Source organism: Acomys russatus, chromosome 24, assembly GCF_903995435.1.
Source record: "Acomys russatus chromosome 24, mAcoRus1.1, whole genome shotgun sequence".
Lineage (NCBI taxonomy): Eukaryota > Metazoa > Chordata > Mammalia > Rodentia > Muridae > Acomys > Acomys russatus.
In genome coordinates, this window is record NC_067160.1 from 33,125,240 (window position 1) to 33,142,128 (window position 16,889).

Sequence of the window (16,889 nt, forward strand, 5' to 3'; positions counted from 1 at the left end):
CACTGGGGTGTGGTTCAGGTGGCATGTGTGAAATCCTGGTTTTGATCTCTAATACTGTAACGCTGTACTCACCTATAATCTCAGTGCTTAGAAGACAAGAGGCAGGCGATCAGAAGGCTAGTCTTGGCTACAGAGCAAGTTCTAGCCATGGACACTGTCTCAAAAAAACAACCAAAACGTAAACAGCATAATGGCTCATGGCTCATCCACATAATACCAATTAACTCAAGAAAACAGAGAAAGAGCCTCAATTTCCAGGTCAACCTGTTTTAAAGTGTGGGGACTCACCTTTTAAATTGAAGAGAAACAGCCTAGTACAAATACTCTATCCAAAACATCAGTTCTTGTTGTTTATTTACAAATGTAAGAAAAGCACTTCAGATATACAAGTAAAATCTATCTTTTAATGTGTTTTTTTTAAAAAAAGATTTATTATTAAGTATACAGAGCCGGGCATGGTGGCGCACGCCTTTAGTCCCAGCACTCGGGAGGCAGAGGCAGGCGGACTGCTGTGAGTTCAAGGCCAGCCTGGTTTACAAAGTGAGTCCAGGATGGTCAACGCTACACAGAGAAACCCTGTCTTGAAAAACAAACAAAACAAAAAAAAAGTATACAGTACTCTGCCTGTATGTACACCTGTAGGCCAGAAGAGGGCATCAGATCACATTATAAATGGTTGTGAGCCACCATGTCGTTGCTGGGAATTGAACTCAGGACCTTTGGAAGAGAGCAGTCAATGCTCTTAACCTCTGAGTCATCTCTCCAGCCCCTTCTAATGTTTTTTAAATTAGAAGCCAACAATGAAATTGCCAAACAAAAGCCAGGCGTGGTGGTGCACGCCTTTAATCCCAGCACTTGGGAGGCAGAGGCAGGCAGATCACTGTGAGTTCGAGGCCAGCCTGGTCTACAAAGTGAGTCCAGGATGGCCAAGGCTACACAGAGAAACCCTGTCTCAAAAAACAAAAAAAACAAAAAAAAAGAAATTGCCAAACAAAAAAGGCTTAGATCAGACTAAACATGTGTATACTGTAACTATTTTAAATGACTGATTTTAACTATGTGATCTTGAAAAGGAGAAACAAAAACAAAAGGATTTTATTTCTAACCTTGTGGTATGGTACTTGCTATTTCACTAATGTTAACAGACTCACTAAAAAGTTTATTTTATAAATCAAGAGTATCTGGAAAGAGATAGCTCAGCCCTTAAGAGCACTGGCTTGGCTGTCCTTCCATAGGATCTGGGTTTCGTTTCCAGTACCCACATACCACCTCGCAATAATCTGTAATTCCAGTCCCAGGGATCCACATTTCTGGCCAGGTCTGGCACTAGGCATAGAAGTAGTGCAGAGACATACATGGAGACAAAACACCCATATACATAAAAAAAATAAGATATTCTTAAATAAAAAATAAATGCTCTATACTAGTAGGTATGTTGGCATTTGCTTATTAGAGGCTTATAGATAAATTACTCTGCAACACACTCAGAGTTTAAAGACTTTTAAAAACCTTTAAAATACTGATACAGGGCTGGAGAGATGGCTCAGAGGTTAAACACATTGACTGCTCTTCCAGGTCCTGAGTTCAATCCCCAGCAAGCATATGATGGCTCACAACCATCTATAATGTGATCTGATGCCCTCTTCTGGCCCACAGGAGTACATGCAGGGAGAGCACTGTATACATAAATCTTAAAAAAAAAAAAAAGTGAGACAAAGAAACAGAACTAAAAAACCTGAGATTAGATTGGTAAAAGTTTAAGGACACATGCCAGGAATGGTGGGGAACACCTCTAACTGCAGTGCTCAGGAAGCAGAGGCAAGTATACCTGAGTTTGAGGCCAGGCAGATTGCTATCCAAATCTACAAAGGGAGTTCCAGCTCAGCTAGGGTGACATAGTAAGACACAATCACACAAACAAAAACAAACACAGCAGGGCATGGAGAGCCATCACTCGGGAGGCAGAGACTCTGAGTTAGAGGCCAAAAAACAAAAATGAGAATAAAGAAAAATATACAACAACAATAAAAAAAAGCCACATGAATGTTTAGGTTAAAGGTTAATAATTATGATGTTACCTGTTCAAAATTGGCAGGGAGCTGAGGTCCAAGTCTCATCAGTAAATACCACCAGACTTCTAGTTTTGTTAATGCTAACGTTTCTGTTCTCACATGGATGGAACTCAAAGGCTGCATTAACAACTTAAGTCTTTTTGCACTACAAAGTATATCTAAAAAAAAAATGAAGACAGTATTACTGTAGCAAAAGAAGTCAGAATAAATATTAACTTTGACAAACTGCAGTACAGCTGGAAGAAAAACACAGAATCGTAGATACAATGTAACAGGGTTAACTATTCCCACCAGGAATGTGGACACATGGCAATATCTACAATATTTTAGGTTGTTAGAACTGAAGGTATGCTACTGGCATTTAGTGGATTAAAGCCAAGGATGTTGCAATTTCCTAAAAGAAACAGAGGTAAAGAACCATAGTGGCAGGGCTGGAGAGATGGCTCGGACATCCAAAGGAACTGAGTTCAATTCCCACCACCTGGTACCTGGCAACCAGCTATAATGAAATGTAGTGCCCTCTTGTGGTATGTAGGTATACATGTAGGCAGAATACTGTATACATAATAAATCTTAAAAAACAAAACAAAACAAGACACAGTGGGTCAGGCCTACAGCCACAGCCCCAGACAACAGTACTAGTTTCAGAAGGTAGAAGCCAAGGTGGGCTACATAAGATTCTGCCTGAAAACAAACAGAAGAAATGGAAGCATGTTTTTACATTATAATGTGGTTATAAATAGGCTGTAGCAGTGCAAACCTTTATTTTATTTTATTTTTTTGGTTTTTCCAGACAGGGTTTCTCTGTGTAGCCTTGGCTGTTCTGGACTTGTAGATCAGGCTGGCCTCTAATTCACAGAGATCCATCTGCCTCTGCCTCCTGAGTGCTGGGAGTAGTGCACACCTTTGATTCCGGGAGAGACAGGCAGATCTCTGTGAGCTCAAGGCTACCCTGGTATACAGAGTTCAAGGACAACAAGGAAACACAAGAAACAGTGCCCCAAAAAACCAAAATAAATAAATAAAAGCCATGGACCATTACCACTCGTGGCATCACATTTTCAGAAAGGTACACATTTAGTCAGCTCTACCTTACTTAACCATTGTTAGAAATCAACATACAAACAAAACCAAATTGTGTTTGGCTTTTTGTTTGCTAATTCTTAAAATTTTACTTTATTCATTTTTTTATGTGGGTGTGTTTGGGGAAGTGTGTGTCACATGTGTGCAAGTGCCCATGAAGGCCAGAAGAGGGTGTCAGACCCCCCTAGAGCTGGAGTTATACAGGCAAGCCTCTCAATGTGGGTGTGTCCTCTGGAATAGCAGCAAGCCCTCAGCATTTGTTTAGCTTTGGCTGTCTGGGAACTCTTTGTAGACTAGACTGGCCTCAGAGATCCTCCTGATGGGATAAAAGGTGTATGACATCATGCCCTGGCTTTGTTTTTTCTTTTTTTTAAACAGGAAGTATTCTTAAACACTAATTCCTGAAAGTCATTTGTTTTGTTTTGTTTTTTGAGACAGGGCTTTTCTTTATAAACCAGGCTAAACTTAAACTCACAGAGACCCACCAGCCTCTGCTTCCCAAGCGCTGTGATTGAAAGGTATGCACCACCATGCCCAGCCTGGTCTACAAAGCAAGTCCAGGACAGCCATGCCTATACAGAGAAACCCTGTCTTGGAAAAGAAAAAAAAAAAAATATATATATATATAAAAAACTAAATGCATTCATGACTAGGTGCAGAAAACGGACAGTCTTTGTGCACATATCAAAGTTTTTATAACTACTTTATCATTTAACTCAATTACTACTTTTCCCCACTCCCACCTTCACCTCAATTACCACTTCTAAAAGAGGTCTAGATATTATGCAACAAAGATTACAAACATATACTACCAATCAAATCTACGATTAAACTATCTCCTCGCTGGGGGGAGAGGGAGGTTTGTTGTTTGGAGACCGATTTTCACTATGCAGCATTCGCTGGCCTGCGCTCACTATGTGGCTCAGGCTGTCCTCAAGCTTACGGAGCTCCACCTGATTCCATCTCCTGAGAAATGAGATTAGAGGGGGTGTGCCATCACACCTAACAGGAAACATTTATATTGATGTTTTGGGCTATTTTTTCCTATCTATATGTATATATTTATACGTATGTATGTATGTATGTATATGCATGTATATATGTGTCAAATACTCCAACTGAGCTTATAAAGACAAATCAGTTGTCTATTTTCAGTTGTCTTTACCTGTATAAAGTAAAGAAATTCAGTTTGGAGCACATTTCTAGAGCTATGGGGAGAAAATTAAGTTATTAATATCCTCATTCTATGTCTCTTGTCATCTGTCACCAGCATTGCTCCTGATGAATCAGATTCTCTACAGTAGAGATGAAGCCAAGGCTCCTGTGCTGCTGGCAAAGAGACACCCCCCCACTTAACTTGAGCTGGGAAGCCACAGAGAGGTGCTCATTTTGTTCAACCTCTGAAATAACTTAGAACAAGTCACAAAGTTCAATGTCTCTCAAATCTATTAACATAGTTGTTCTTATTCCCTTAAGGTCAAGTTAATAAGAACAACATTCCAATATCAAGCCCAAAGAATCTGAACAGTAATGATTCGTTTGGGCTACCTGGTTAGTCCAACACCAGCCTCACTTATGTTTTCAGAAGCAGTCTCAAAATAATACAGCAAGCAAGATGTCTCAGGCTTGCTGTACAAGTCTGATGATGCCGAGTCTGATTCCCAGAACCAATGTAATGATGGCAAAAGAAATGGACTCAAGGTTGTCCTCTATCCTTCTTCCCACGGCCCATATGCCCTTGAATTTGTGTGTGTCACACACACACACACACACACACACACACACACACACACAAAATATTAAATGCACAAAGAAAATAAACTAAAAGCCTTTTAAAATTAAAAGGAATTTAAGACTATTTACATACCTGGGTTTAAAGCAAAATTATCTATTAAGCTTTTCCAAGCAATGAAGGCTATCTTTTTAATCATAGGTGTTCCGCTACGGAAGCCTAGTTCTTCTAGCTGTAACAAAGAATTGATGAAACTCCCACTTCGGTGCAAGGTCTAAGAAAACAAATGAGAACATTATTTATTTACTTAATATATATTCTTGGGAATTCATAATCTAATCAGTAAACAAAAGCCACATTACTTACATAAAAATCTATAGGATGAGTAGTGGGGATATATTAAGCAAGTTAAAAATGCTGAGGGTCTGATCTGGGTAACAAACAGCTCATTCAATAAAGTGCTTGCTGTGCATTGAGGAGAACCCCCAGTTCAATCAACCCCCCCCCTTTGATTGAAGGGGCAGAGATAGGCGAAAACAAAACACTAGGCAAAGGGCCAACAGTGAGATGGATCAGCTATAAAAAAAAGCTTTTTGCTCAGCTATGCAAAAACCCTGAAAACAAGTCAGGAAGTAGTGGTACCCACCTTTAATCACCACAGAGGCAGGTGGATGTCTAGGAGTTGAAGGCTAGCTTGGTCTACAGAGGGAGTTCCAGGACAAACAGAAAGGACTACAGAGGAACCTTGTAACCCTCCCCCAAAAAAGCCTGAGCTCCACAAGTTGCCTGGACCTCTGTGCATGCATCCTACATACCTGAGTGCAACTGCATACACACAATAATAAAGTTTAAAAGTAAACACACAAAGGGCTGGAGAGATGGCTCAGAGATTAAAAGCATTGCCTGCTCTTCCTAAGGTCCTGAGTTCAATTCCCAGCAACCACATGGTGTCTTATAACAATCTCTAAGATCTGGTGTACAGACAGGCAGAACACTATGCATAATAAATTTCTTAGAAAGTATAATAAAAATAAATAGGCAAGCCAGGTATGGTTACACACACCTTTAATCCCAGGAAGAGGCAGGCTGATCTCTGTGAGTTTGAGGCCAGCCTGGTCTACAGAGTGTTTCCAGGATAGTCAGGGACACACAGAGAAACCTTGTCTTGAAAAGCCAAAATAATTAAAAAATAAGCATACATACATATATATTTAAGGCTGGGCACGGTGACAAGCTCTTGTAATCCCAGTGCAAAAAAACACTGTAACAGGGGCTAGAGTGATGTCTCAGAGGTTAAGAGACTGTCTGTTCTTGCAATGGTCCAGAGTTTTATTCCCAGCAAGTACATGGTGGCTCACAACCATCTACAATGATATCTGGTGCCCTCTTCTGGCATGTAGGCACGTATTTGGGAACAATACTATATAAATAAGAAATAAATCTAAAATTAAAAAAAAAAAAGCAGTAGCAGCTGCATGCTCAATGAGTACACATAAATGTGAGACTCCTGCCTGCAAGGAGATAGAAGCTGGGCAGAGACAGTGGCAAATGCCTTTAATCCCAGCACAGAGGCAGGGGGAATCTGGCAACCACACACACAAGATGGGTGCAGTGGTTCACATCTATAATTCCAGAACTTAGCAGGCTGATGGAGGATTGCTGCAAATTGTTGAGTGGTGAACTCAACAGCTTGAGTGTGAGGCACTCTAAAAATTAAAAATCCTGACATGTTCAAATTATGAAAAAAAAAAAAAAAAACAACTAATTCACTATCTGTAACACTTACCTTACCAAGAAGTTTGACAAACAAAGGCCATAATTTTAACACGTAAGTCTCATTTTTATTCATAAATAACTTTTGGAGTTCTGAGATTAATTTCTGTAAAAAATAAATAAATAAATAACAAATACTTTAAAAGAAAAACATCCACAATCCAAGACTAAAAACTTTTCATCTATTAATTTTTTTAAGCCAAATAACCTTTTCCATAATGTAGGTATACAGCCTCAAAATAAAAGAAAAAAAAAATGCAAAAGCTGCAGCTTATAGCAATCTGAATAAATTTAAAGTAAAAAGAAAGCACTTATTCTACCAATATGCTTAATGCTCATCTAACCATCCTGCTGTCCAGCAGTCTAGCTCAGTTTCCTTGCCAGCATACTTCTTTCTAAAAACTTTAGACACATTATTAACCAGAATTCAAATGATAATGTAGCAATCTCTCATACTAATAACATAAAATAGCACTATTAACAGCTTCACAATAACATGTCTAAAAGTTTCAAGAGCCTGTGAAATGGCTCACTAGGTAAAAGCCCCTTGCCCCCCAACCCCTGCTTTTTTTGTTTGTTTGTTTTGTTTTTTGTTTCTCTGTGTGTAGCCTTGACTACCCTGAACTCACCTTGTAGACCAGGCTGGCCTCAAACTCAGAGATCCACCTACCTCTGCCTCCCAAGTGCTGGGATTAAAGGCCTGTGCTGCCAACACAGCTGCCGCTGCAACCGCAGCTGCCAACACCACCACCTGGCAACCCCTTGCCCCTTAAGCCTAACAAAAGATACCCAGAATATACATAAGTACTGACTTGCTATTTGCCCTCTTACTGGGCATAGTGATATATACCTTTAATCCACCAGTGAGCTACACATTAAGACTGTCTCCAGCTCGGCACCTTTAATCCCAGCACTTGAGAGGATTGCCAAGCAAGTCCAGGACAACCAAGGCCACACAGAGAAACCCTGTCTCGGAAAAAAAAAAAAAAAAAAAAGACTGTCTCCCATATGTGCCAAAGTGCGCGCGCTTGTGTGCTTTTGTGTTTGTGTGTTTGTGTGTGTGTGTGTGTGTGTGTCCTCGCGGGCACATACATATGTGTGTGTGTATGTATATATATCCTAGCACTTACAACCATACTACAATAATAAATTTTTAAAACTAACATAGGCTGGCCTATGTGGAGAAAGCAGGTTAGTATAAAAACTGACTTATTTGGAGAAAGTAGGGGGGGATCTTTGAGGGCCCATCTTACTGTGGCTCCTTACAATTCTCTGCTCCTAGTAAACTATGATTTCTAATTTCTGAATTTTTTTTAAAGACAGAGACTCACTATGGATAACCTGTTACTTTGCTCTGAAGACAAGCTAGCCTTCAACTCACAGAAATCCACTTATCTATGCCTCTTAAATTATGGGCCGGGTGTGGTGGTGCGTGCCTTTAATCCCAGCACTCAGGGAGGCAACGGCAGGTGGGTCACTGTGAGTTCGAGGCCAGCCTGGTCTACAAAGTGAGTGACAGCCAAGGCTTAACCCTGTCTCAAAAAACAACAAAAATAGTTACAGGATTACAGGTGTGTGCAGTCCTCTGTGAGATAACAAGATAAAGCACACTTTCTACCACGCTGTTCTATCACCATGGTGTTCCTTATGTAAAATGCACGGGACAAAGTGACCCAACCTGGATCCCAAAGTTTTAGGGTTTTTTTTTTTTTGCTTTTTTGAGCAAGAATCTATTTATTCTCTCAAGTATCACAACACAGCAACAAGTAACTAACAACATCCATTGCTCTCCAAATAAATCATCTTACCAATAAAAACTTCATGAGCTGGCAAAGTGCTTGGCACACAAGCATGAGAACCCACAGTTGATTCCCAGAACCCATGTTTTAAACAAAGAAAGAGCCAGGTGTTTCTGTTGCACGCCTTTAATCTCAGCACTTGGGAGGCAGAGGCTAGGCGGATCTCTGAGTTCCACAATAGCCAAGAGAAACCTTCTTTAAAAGCCAAAAATAAAAAAAAAAAAGAAGCAGGTGGTGGCGGCGGCGGCGCGCACACCTTTAATACCAGCACTCAGGAGGCAAAGAGATAGATGGTTTAACAATACCAATGAACTCAGGCTGAATGTTAAGTTCAAGGGAGAACTCACTAAGTGCAGACTTCGGGAAACTGTTCTAAGAGGCAGTAATACTCACAGTGCTCATAAGGTGCTCAGTAATCGTGGCTATCTCCTGCTGTTTCTGAAGCAGCAATGGCATCCCCATCTCCAGAGCAGTAGCTCCCCGCAAATGGACCTTTTGTGCTGAGTGAACAACTAACGGTAGGACCAGCTTGGCCCACCTCACAGACTCTTCTCCCATTTGAACTGGGGCTTGTTCTATTAGCCTACAGGAGAGAAACCAATGAGTAAATTAAACTTTAAAAATGAGGTCAAGCTAAATTATCAGGAAGCAAGGCAGTGACAGTCTATAAACCCAACTACTTAAGAGGCTATGATCACAAGGTTCAAGGCCGACAAGTCAGGGGTAAATCCAGCCTTAGGTAACTTGATGAGATTCAGTCTTCAATTTTTTTTTTTTTTTTTTTTAATTTCTGGTTCGGGGTACAACTTAGTGCTAGAAGACTTATTTGCCTAGTATGCAAATCTCTCCTCATACAGCAAAAGAAATTATCAGGAAGCAGGAAGCCAGACATGGTGGCCCATACCTTTATTCCTGGCACTCAGGAGGCAGAGGCAGCTGTATTGCTCTAAGTTCAAAGCCAACCTTGTCTACAAAGCCCAGCACAGCCAAAGCCACAGAGAAACCCTGTCTCAAACCGTGCCACGCCCCAAAAAGGAAAATGAGCACCACACAGTAATATGCATAATGTGGCCCAAACACTTGAGAACGTATGTATGCATTTGAACAGAGACAGATTAAAATTGTACCTGTATACAACTACACTGCACACGTGCATCCACAATGGAATTCTCTTGTTTTTATTTGATTAGTAAGATTTATTTTTTTTTGCAGCTCTAGGGATTAAAAAGGTAGTACCAGGGCTGGAGAGATGGCTCAGGGGTTAAGGGCACTGACTGCTCCTCCAGAGGTTGAGTTCAATTTCCAAAAACTATACGGTGGCTCACAAGCATCTATGATGTGATCTGATGCCTTCTGGCCTGCAGGTATACGTGCAGGTAGAACACTGTATAATAAACAAACCCTTTTTTAAAGTAGTGCCACGTGCTTAAAAAACATTCTACTTCTGAACTTTAGGACCTACACTCCTAGACTTTTCATAAAATGTGTGTGTTTTTGAGACAGGGTTTCTCTATGTAGCCTTGGCTACTCTGGACTTACTGTATAGATCAGGCTGGCCTCGAACTCACAGCTATCCTCCTGCCTCTGCCTCCCGGAGTTCTGGGATTAAAGGCATGAGCAACCATGCCCAACTCTCATAAAATATTTAAAGCAAACAAAATCTTGGTCTTAGATTCAAAGATTTTGGTTTGGTTTGGTTTTTTTGAGACAGGGTTTTCTGTTTAAGAGGCTCTAGCTGTCCTGGAACTCACTCTGTAGTGCAGGCTGGCCTTGAACTCATGGAGATCCACCTGCCTCTGCCTCCCAAGTGCTGGGCTAAGATGTCTCAGGGATTAAAGGTGCTTGCTGGCAAGCCTGATGACCTGAGTGTGATCTCTGGAATCCAGAGTGGGAGAACAGAACTTATTCCCTCAAAGTGTCCTCTAACCTCCACAGAGGGGCAGTAATTGCAATTAGAATATTAAAAAATAGCTATACTAACAAACTGAGCATTATTAAAGGTGATCAGAGAAGCAGGACCTAATCGATAAGCCAGTTACAGCATCAGAAATAAGTTAAAGCAAATAGCTTTAAGAAACCTTTGACGCCCGGGAGTGGTGGCACACGCCTTTAATCCCAGCACTCGGGAGGCAGAGGCAGGCGGATCGCTGTGAGTTGAGTTGGAGGCCAGCCTGGTCTACAAAGTGAGTCCAGGATGGCCAAGGCTACACAGAGAAACCCTGTCTCAAAAAACCAAAAAAAAAAAAAAAAAAAGAAACCTTTGGCGATTCAAACTAAGTGAAAGCGTGTTGTCAGCCTGTCTAAAAGTAATCTGCAAAGATGCTCCAGGATAGGCTCGCTTAGTACATTTTGAAAGCTTTAACCTACAATTTTTAGAACCAGATTATGTTACCAACAGGAATCTAGCTAAGACTGTTTCAGTAAAAAAAAAAAAAGTAACTTACAGATTCTTTTCCATCTTGTTACCTTCTTTTTCTTGGTCTATGGGATAGTCACTTCTGTATTTTTAAACTTTATTATTTTAAACTTTTATGTGTAATGTGTATTTCATGTACCAGGGTGACACAGTGTTTGGAGGTCAGACAACTTAAGAGGAATAGGGTCACTACTTCTTTTACATGGATTCTAGGAATTGAACTCAGGTTGTCAGGCTTGGTAGCAAACACCAGTCCCACTGTTCAACACCTGCCTTTTTTGTTAACTATACAAACCTCAAAGCTCCAAAGCTTTATTATTCTAATTTATATAAGAACCAACTGCATACCTTATAATAACATTTAGTGCTTCAAAATCAACAACAGCAGAATGCATCTCTCCTTTACTCAGAACTACTTCCAGTGAATCAATAATACCGGATACCTAAATGACAAACACACACACATCAAATGATCCACAACTGTTTTTGAGGCACATAATTCAGATGCTCCCAAACCATACTCACCATTTTGCTGACAAGTTCAGTAGGAACCGTCTGTTTAGATAGTACCCACAGTGCCCTGGTACACAGATTTTTGTCGGAACTCTGAATGATACCATTCAAGGTTAAAAGCAGTTCTTGAATATTTGTCTCTGAAAAAAACAAGCAATCTTTAAAATGTCAAATATAAAAGTAAAATTAAAAGAATAATAAAATATAAATAACAACAGCAGATGGGGGTCAGGAACTGCAGATAATCAGAGCCTGCAGAGATGCTGACAAGGCATCATACTTTTTGCAAAAATACAAAATCCTGACCAAAGGAGAAAACATAGTAGCAGATTGCAAACCTTTTATTTTTCACAACTCAATTAACTATTGTCATCTTAGGGTGACTTGTTAAAGTCTCACACAGAAGAAAAAAATTGCAAGTCTTCCCTGGGCGGTGGGTTAAAATGATCTCCATATTAGCTACCCCTCAGTTCCTCTAACAGGGATCCTGTAGGTTTCCTTTACAATTGCAATAGATTACTTAGCACTTGGGAAATACCAGGTTCTACACTTTTATTACCACTTTCAAACTAACACTCACCACTATCATGTAAGAACTCATACTCAAGCTCCTTAGAGCACATGACTGCCATAAATGACTGTCATATCAGATATTTTACTGCTAACTTGCAATTGTACAAAGTATGCTCTACTAAGAAAAATTTGGGGACCACTAACAAGACTGAGACAGTAAAGGCCTTTGCCATCAAGCCTAGTTTAGTCCCCAGAACCCACATGGTAGATGTCTCCTGAAAGGTGCCCTCTGACCTTGAAGGTAGGTGCACATTTGCCAAATAAATGTCTTAATGGGGTGGGTGGATGTGTATATGTATATGCACACACACAAATCCTAAACTACAAATTCAATTTATCCACAGATAACTATTTATAACTATTTATACTTTTTTAATACTTTATATGAACAAACATTAATACCGTTAATCAGTTTACCTACCTGATAATCCTGAGGTAATTTTGGGATTATATAAACAAAATCCCAAGGCTTGTAGAGCAGCACTACTCAGCTCTGAGTTCTGACTGGAAATATGAGCCTACAAAAACAAAATCACATTCACAGCAGAGAAACACAGGTTCTAGAGTAAAAGCCAGTTACAACCCAAATTCTTTGCCCTTTAATCCAATCAGCCAACCATTTGGGAATAAGTGAAAAAAGATAGGGTAGCTTCGCAAAGGAGGAAACTAGAAAAAGGTCAACTGAAAGGGACTGCAAAGATAGCTCAGCAGTTACTCTCGCATAATATTTAGATTTGGTTCCCAGTGTCCAAGGGCAGCTCACAACCGGTCTGTAACTCCAATTCCCAGGATTTTGATACCCTCTCTGGCTTCCACGGTCACTGCACGCATGTGGTACAGACATACATGCAGGGAAATACCCATCCACAGAAACAAACTGACAGAACATTTAAGACAAATGACATCTCCCACATATCCATGCAAAAACAAAAGGCCAACAGATGAAAAATGTTAAAATTATTAGACGGGAAACAAACAGGAGCATGGTTCTTCCACAATGAATAAGTGAAGTCTCAAATGCAAAACTGATATCCTAGCATTAGAATGGAGCGATGGCTTCTTCCTCTAAAACTAGGAAAGGGAAGCAGTCGTAGTGTAGCAATTCCCAAGTATCTACTATATATTAGGCACTTAATCTTAAAGTTTTTTAAATGTTCAAGAAATTTTGGGACTGGGGATGTACTTCGGTGGGTACAGTGCTTGTCCAGCATGCATGAAGCCCTGGGTTCAATCCCCAGTACTGCATAAATGCAAAGTGGTGGCACATGCCTGTAATCCCAGAACTTGGGAGGCAGGAGGATCAGAAGTTCAAGGTCATCCTCAGCTATATAGGAAGTCCAAGGCAAGCCTGGACTAGAGACCCTGTCAAAAAAAATAGTTAATAGTTTCAATAAGGTTGGGATATTTAGTTCAATCTTTTCATTCTAAAACCAAGAATATTAAAAAGTGTTGATGGCAGGTTATGAAGTCACTAAGTGGTCAGGTATGGGTAAGAATACAGACTCAGTCTGCTATTAACTATTACCATTCAACAAGGAAGTTAACTATTTCTTTAAAAGTATTAACAATTTTCCAAACAGGCATAATTAGTGAAAACTGAATGGAAATGAAATAAATAATATGTACTGTGGGTATGCCAGTGCCAGCCTATAATCCCAATACTTGGGAGGCAGAGGCAGGACTGTCAAGCAACTACCTGATTCCCAGCCAGGGCTTTACTGGGATACTATCTCAACCCACCCTTCCCTGACCAAAAATATATATGTGTATATGAATACTATCTATCGAAAAAGTAGACCAAAGATAGTTTCCATTTTAGGACAACTTACTCAGAAGTATACTTCCTTTTAAAAAAACAAACAGATTCTATCTGTGACAACTGTTTTTATAAGAGCCAAGCTTTGAACTCAGGCAACCCTGGATGCTTTAGGCTAATAAACCAATATCCTAACCTGTAAAGTGGGGCTTAAAGCAAACGTGGACTGTGGATCTAACCTGGTGGTACACACAGAGCACTCTACTAGCATGCTAGAGCCTAGAGAATTAAAGTGAGAGAACACAGATGAGGTGCTTAGGAGAACCTGTTGAACCATAAGTCATCCGTGAAGGAGATAGATAGCAGTCCTATTGATCTAATTGCTGATGTTTTGTATTCTGGGCACTGACAAGGCAGTGGATAATATGCCACATCCAAAGTAAAAGTCATTTACTAGAAAGCTAGTCTGAGTTCCACCTGGAATCTCACCACTTGGAAGGCTAAGGAAAGATTCCCAAGGGCCAATCTATTGATTTCACTGAGGCCCTGTCTGGAGCCATATAAATAAATAAATAAATACGGACCTTTAAAACCGTGTACAGGCGAGGAAGATTTTTCTCAATTTCTGTAATGACTTCTTTGCCTTTTTCTCCAGTCATACGACTTTAAAGGAAACAGAACATAAGTTTAGGCAAAAAGTATAAACAACAACAAAAAATAATAATAATAAAATAAATCACTTTTAGGAGTCTTTCAGGGTTGGGGAGATGATTCAGTGGTTAAGAGCATACATGGCTCTGGCTGAGGACCTGAGTTCAATTCCCAGCACCACATCAGGTGGCTCACAACCACCTGTAGCTCCAGGCCCAAGGCCATCCAACATTTCTGGCTTCTGCAGGTATAAATACCCTTAACTCATAAACTTTTTAATTTTTTAAAGATTAATTTTCAAGCCCTTGAAAATTAATCTGTTCTTTTAAAAATGCTTTAAAGGGAGCCGGGCATGGTGGCGCAGACCTGTAATCCCAGCACTAGAGGCAGAGGCAGGTGGATTGCTGTGAGTTCAAGACCAGCCTGGTCTACAAAGCAAGTCCAGGACAGCCAAGATAACAGAGAAATCCTATTGGGGGGGGGGGGAGATACACAGAGAAACCCTGTCTCGAAAAACAAAAACAAACAAAAAGAAGAAGAAAAAGAAAATAAAAAAATGCTTTAAAGGTATATAGAAAACACTGTACGCCGGGCGTGGTGGCGCACGCCTTTAATCCCAGCACTCGGGAGGCAGAGGCAGGCGGATCGCTGTGAGTTTGAGGCCAGCCTGGTCTACAAAGGGAGTCCAGGATGGCCAAGGCTACACAGAGAAACCCTGTCTCAAAGAAAGAAAACAAAAAACAAAAAAAACCACTGTAAACCACATCCGATATAAGCGGTAATTTGCGCCAAATCTTTTTTGCCTCTACAATGGATTCACTTCGATGAGAAAAGGAAATGGGAATCCATTTCCCTAGCCACATTTTCTAATTTTACGGCCACCTGCCAAAATTTAGAAAAATTCTAACGTCGTTAAGAAAGTAAAAACCGGGTTCTTGCCTCTGCTCTTAAAAATGGCAACTCCAGCCAGGAGTGGTGGTGCACGCCTTTAATCCCAGCACTCGGGAGGCAGAGGCAGGTGGATCGCTGAGTTCAAGGCCAGCCTGGTCTACAAAGTGAGTCCAGGACAGCCAAGGATACAGAGAAACCCTGTCTCGAAAAACCAAAACATACATGCATGCATGAATAATAAATAAATAAATAAATAAGCAAATAGCCAACTCTGGAGCTGGCTTGATGGCTCGCACCTGTAATCTCAACCTCGCGAAGGCTTAGGCAGGACCACAAGTTCGAGGCCAGGGGGAACACAACTGCAGTGCGCCGGACTCTCAACCCCTAACTAAACCAAGCAATTCCTGACCGCCAACTTTCTCCCAGCGTCGGAGGTTTGCAGTGCAAAAGCACCGCCCTTCGAACCACTTTAAGCTCAAACTTTTCTTTTAAAAGCTCTGGTCTGCGAGCCGAACAAAAAAAAATTTTTTTTCCTCCCCGAAGTCGTCCTCGGGCGCCGCCGCTGCGCCCCGCAACGTCACTCCGCAGGCACGGCATGGCCCGGTCCGCGTCCGCCGCGTCCCCACCGCTGCCGGATCTCCCGCCCCAGCTCCCCGGCCGGTCTCACCTGGTCAGAGTTAGGTAGGCGTCCGTCTGCTCTCCGGGAGACGCCGAGGGGTCTTCCCAAGTCTCCAGAAGCGGCTCCAGGGGGCTGCGACACGCGGCCGTCATGTCGGCCACCCTGCGATGAGGCCGGAAAACACCAACACCAATGACCAGTGGGGACAGCCCGCGCGGCGCCCTCCACCTGCACGCCGGGCCCGCGCGCTCGCAGGCCGCCCTCCCGCCTGCCTGCCCGCCCAGCTCCCGCCGCCGCCGCCGCCGCCACCGCTTCCCAGGCAGCACGGCCGCGAGGGGGCAGAGGCGGCACCGGCCGAGACTCCTGCTCCTCACCCCACGCGGGACGTCTACCTCCACCGCTCTCCACCCCGGGCCGCCGTTCCGCTCACCGGGCTCGCGCTATTTACTCACGCGTGCAGCCCGCTCCTCCACGACCAAAGATGGCGGCGGGGGGCGGGCCCAGCGGCGCGCGGGAGCCGGGCAGGCCTGGCGGGAGAGGCTCGAGCCAATCCAACGGGCGGCGGCGCGCCGGGCTGCTCGATGGCCTGCTGCCCGCCCCCGCCTCCCGGCCCCGCCCCCGCCCCCCGCTCCCGCCCCCCGGGTCACCGTCTGTAGGGGGTGGAAGGGTTTAATCTCTGCTACAAATTGGTGGTGTGAATTACTGCCGCACTCCACCTGACTCGATCTAGTTGAGCCTCGGACCAAGTTTGCAAACTCCCAAATCCGGTGCTTCTAAAATGAGCAAGCCAATTGATTGACTGAATGCCAGGCTATTGGGCTTGTTGTTGTTGTTTTGTTATCTCGAGGCCCGATGCTATGCCTTCCGCCAGCGAGTCTACCTTTCTTGCTAAGCCACGTGCCCCCAGCCCAGTGCGTAAATCAGAGGCGCGTCTCGAGCATGCCTACTTTCAAGCGTTAAAGTCAGTGGCCTCAGCCAATGTACTCCGCCTCAGTTTCCCCTATGAGGTGG

At 42.4% G+C, this 16,889-nt stretch overlaps 1 protein-coding gene across 1 annotated transcript in view; it reads right to left on the reverse strand.

Annotated features, from left to right (window-relative positions):
- Rif1 (replication timing regulatory factor 1) overlaps window positions 1–16,373 on the reverse strand; it is a 59,399-nt gene extending 43,026 nt beyond the window's left edge. The window contains exons 1-10 of the mRNA XM_051167133.1: window positions 16,253–16,373; window positions 15,927–16,040; window positions 14,302–14,380; window positions 12,383–12,479; window positions 11,401–11,528; window positions 11,224–11,318; window positions 8,853–9,042; window positions 6,674–6,766; window positions 5,023–5,161; window positions 2,079–2,230 (exon numbers count right to left, since the gene is read on the reverse strand). Coding sequence (XP_051023090.1) covers window positions 2,079–2,230; window positions 5,023–5,161; window positions 6,674–6,766; window positions 8,853–9,042; window positions 11,224–11,318; window positions 11,401–11,528; window positions 12,383–12,479; window positions 14,302–14,380; window positions 15,927–16,030 — 1,077 coding nt within the window. The 5' untranslated portion in view covers window positions 16,031–16,040; window positions 16,253–16,373. The remainder of the gene's footprint in view (window positions 1–2,078; window positions 2,231–5,022; window positions 5,162–6,673; window positions 6,767–8,852; window positions 9,043–11,223; window positions 11,319–11,400; window positions 11,529–12,382; window positions 12,480–14,301; window positions 14,381–15,926; window positions 16,041–16,252) is intronic.
- Window positions 16,374–16,889: the final 516 nt, after the last annotated feature.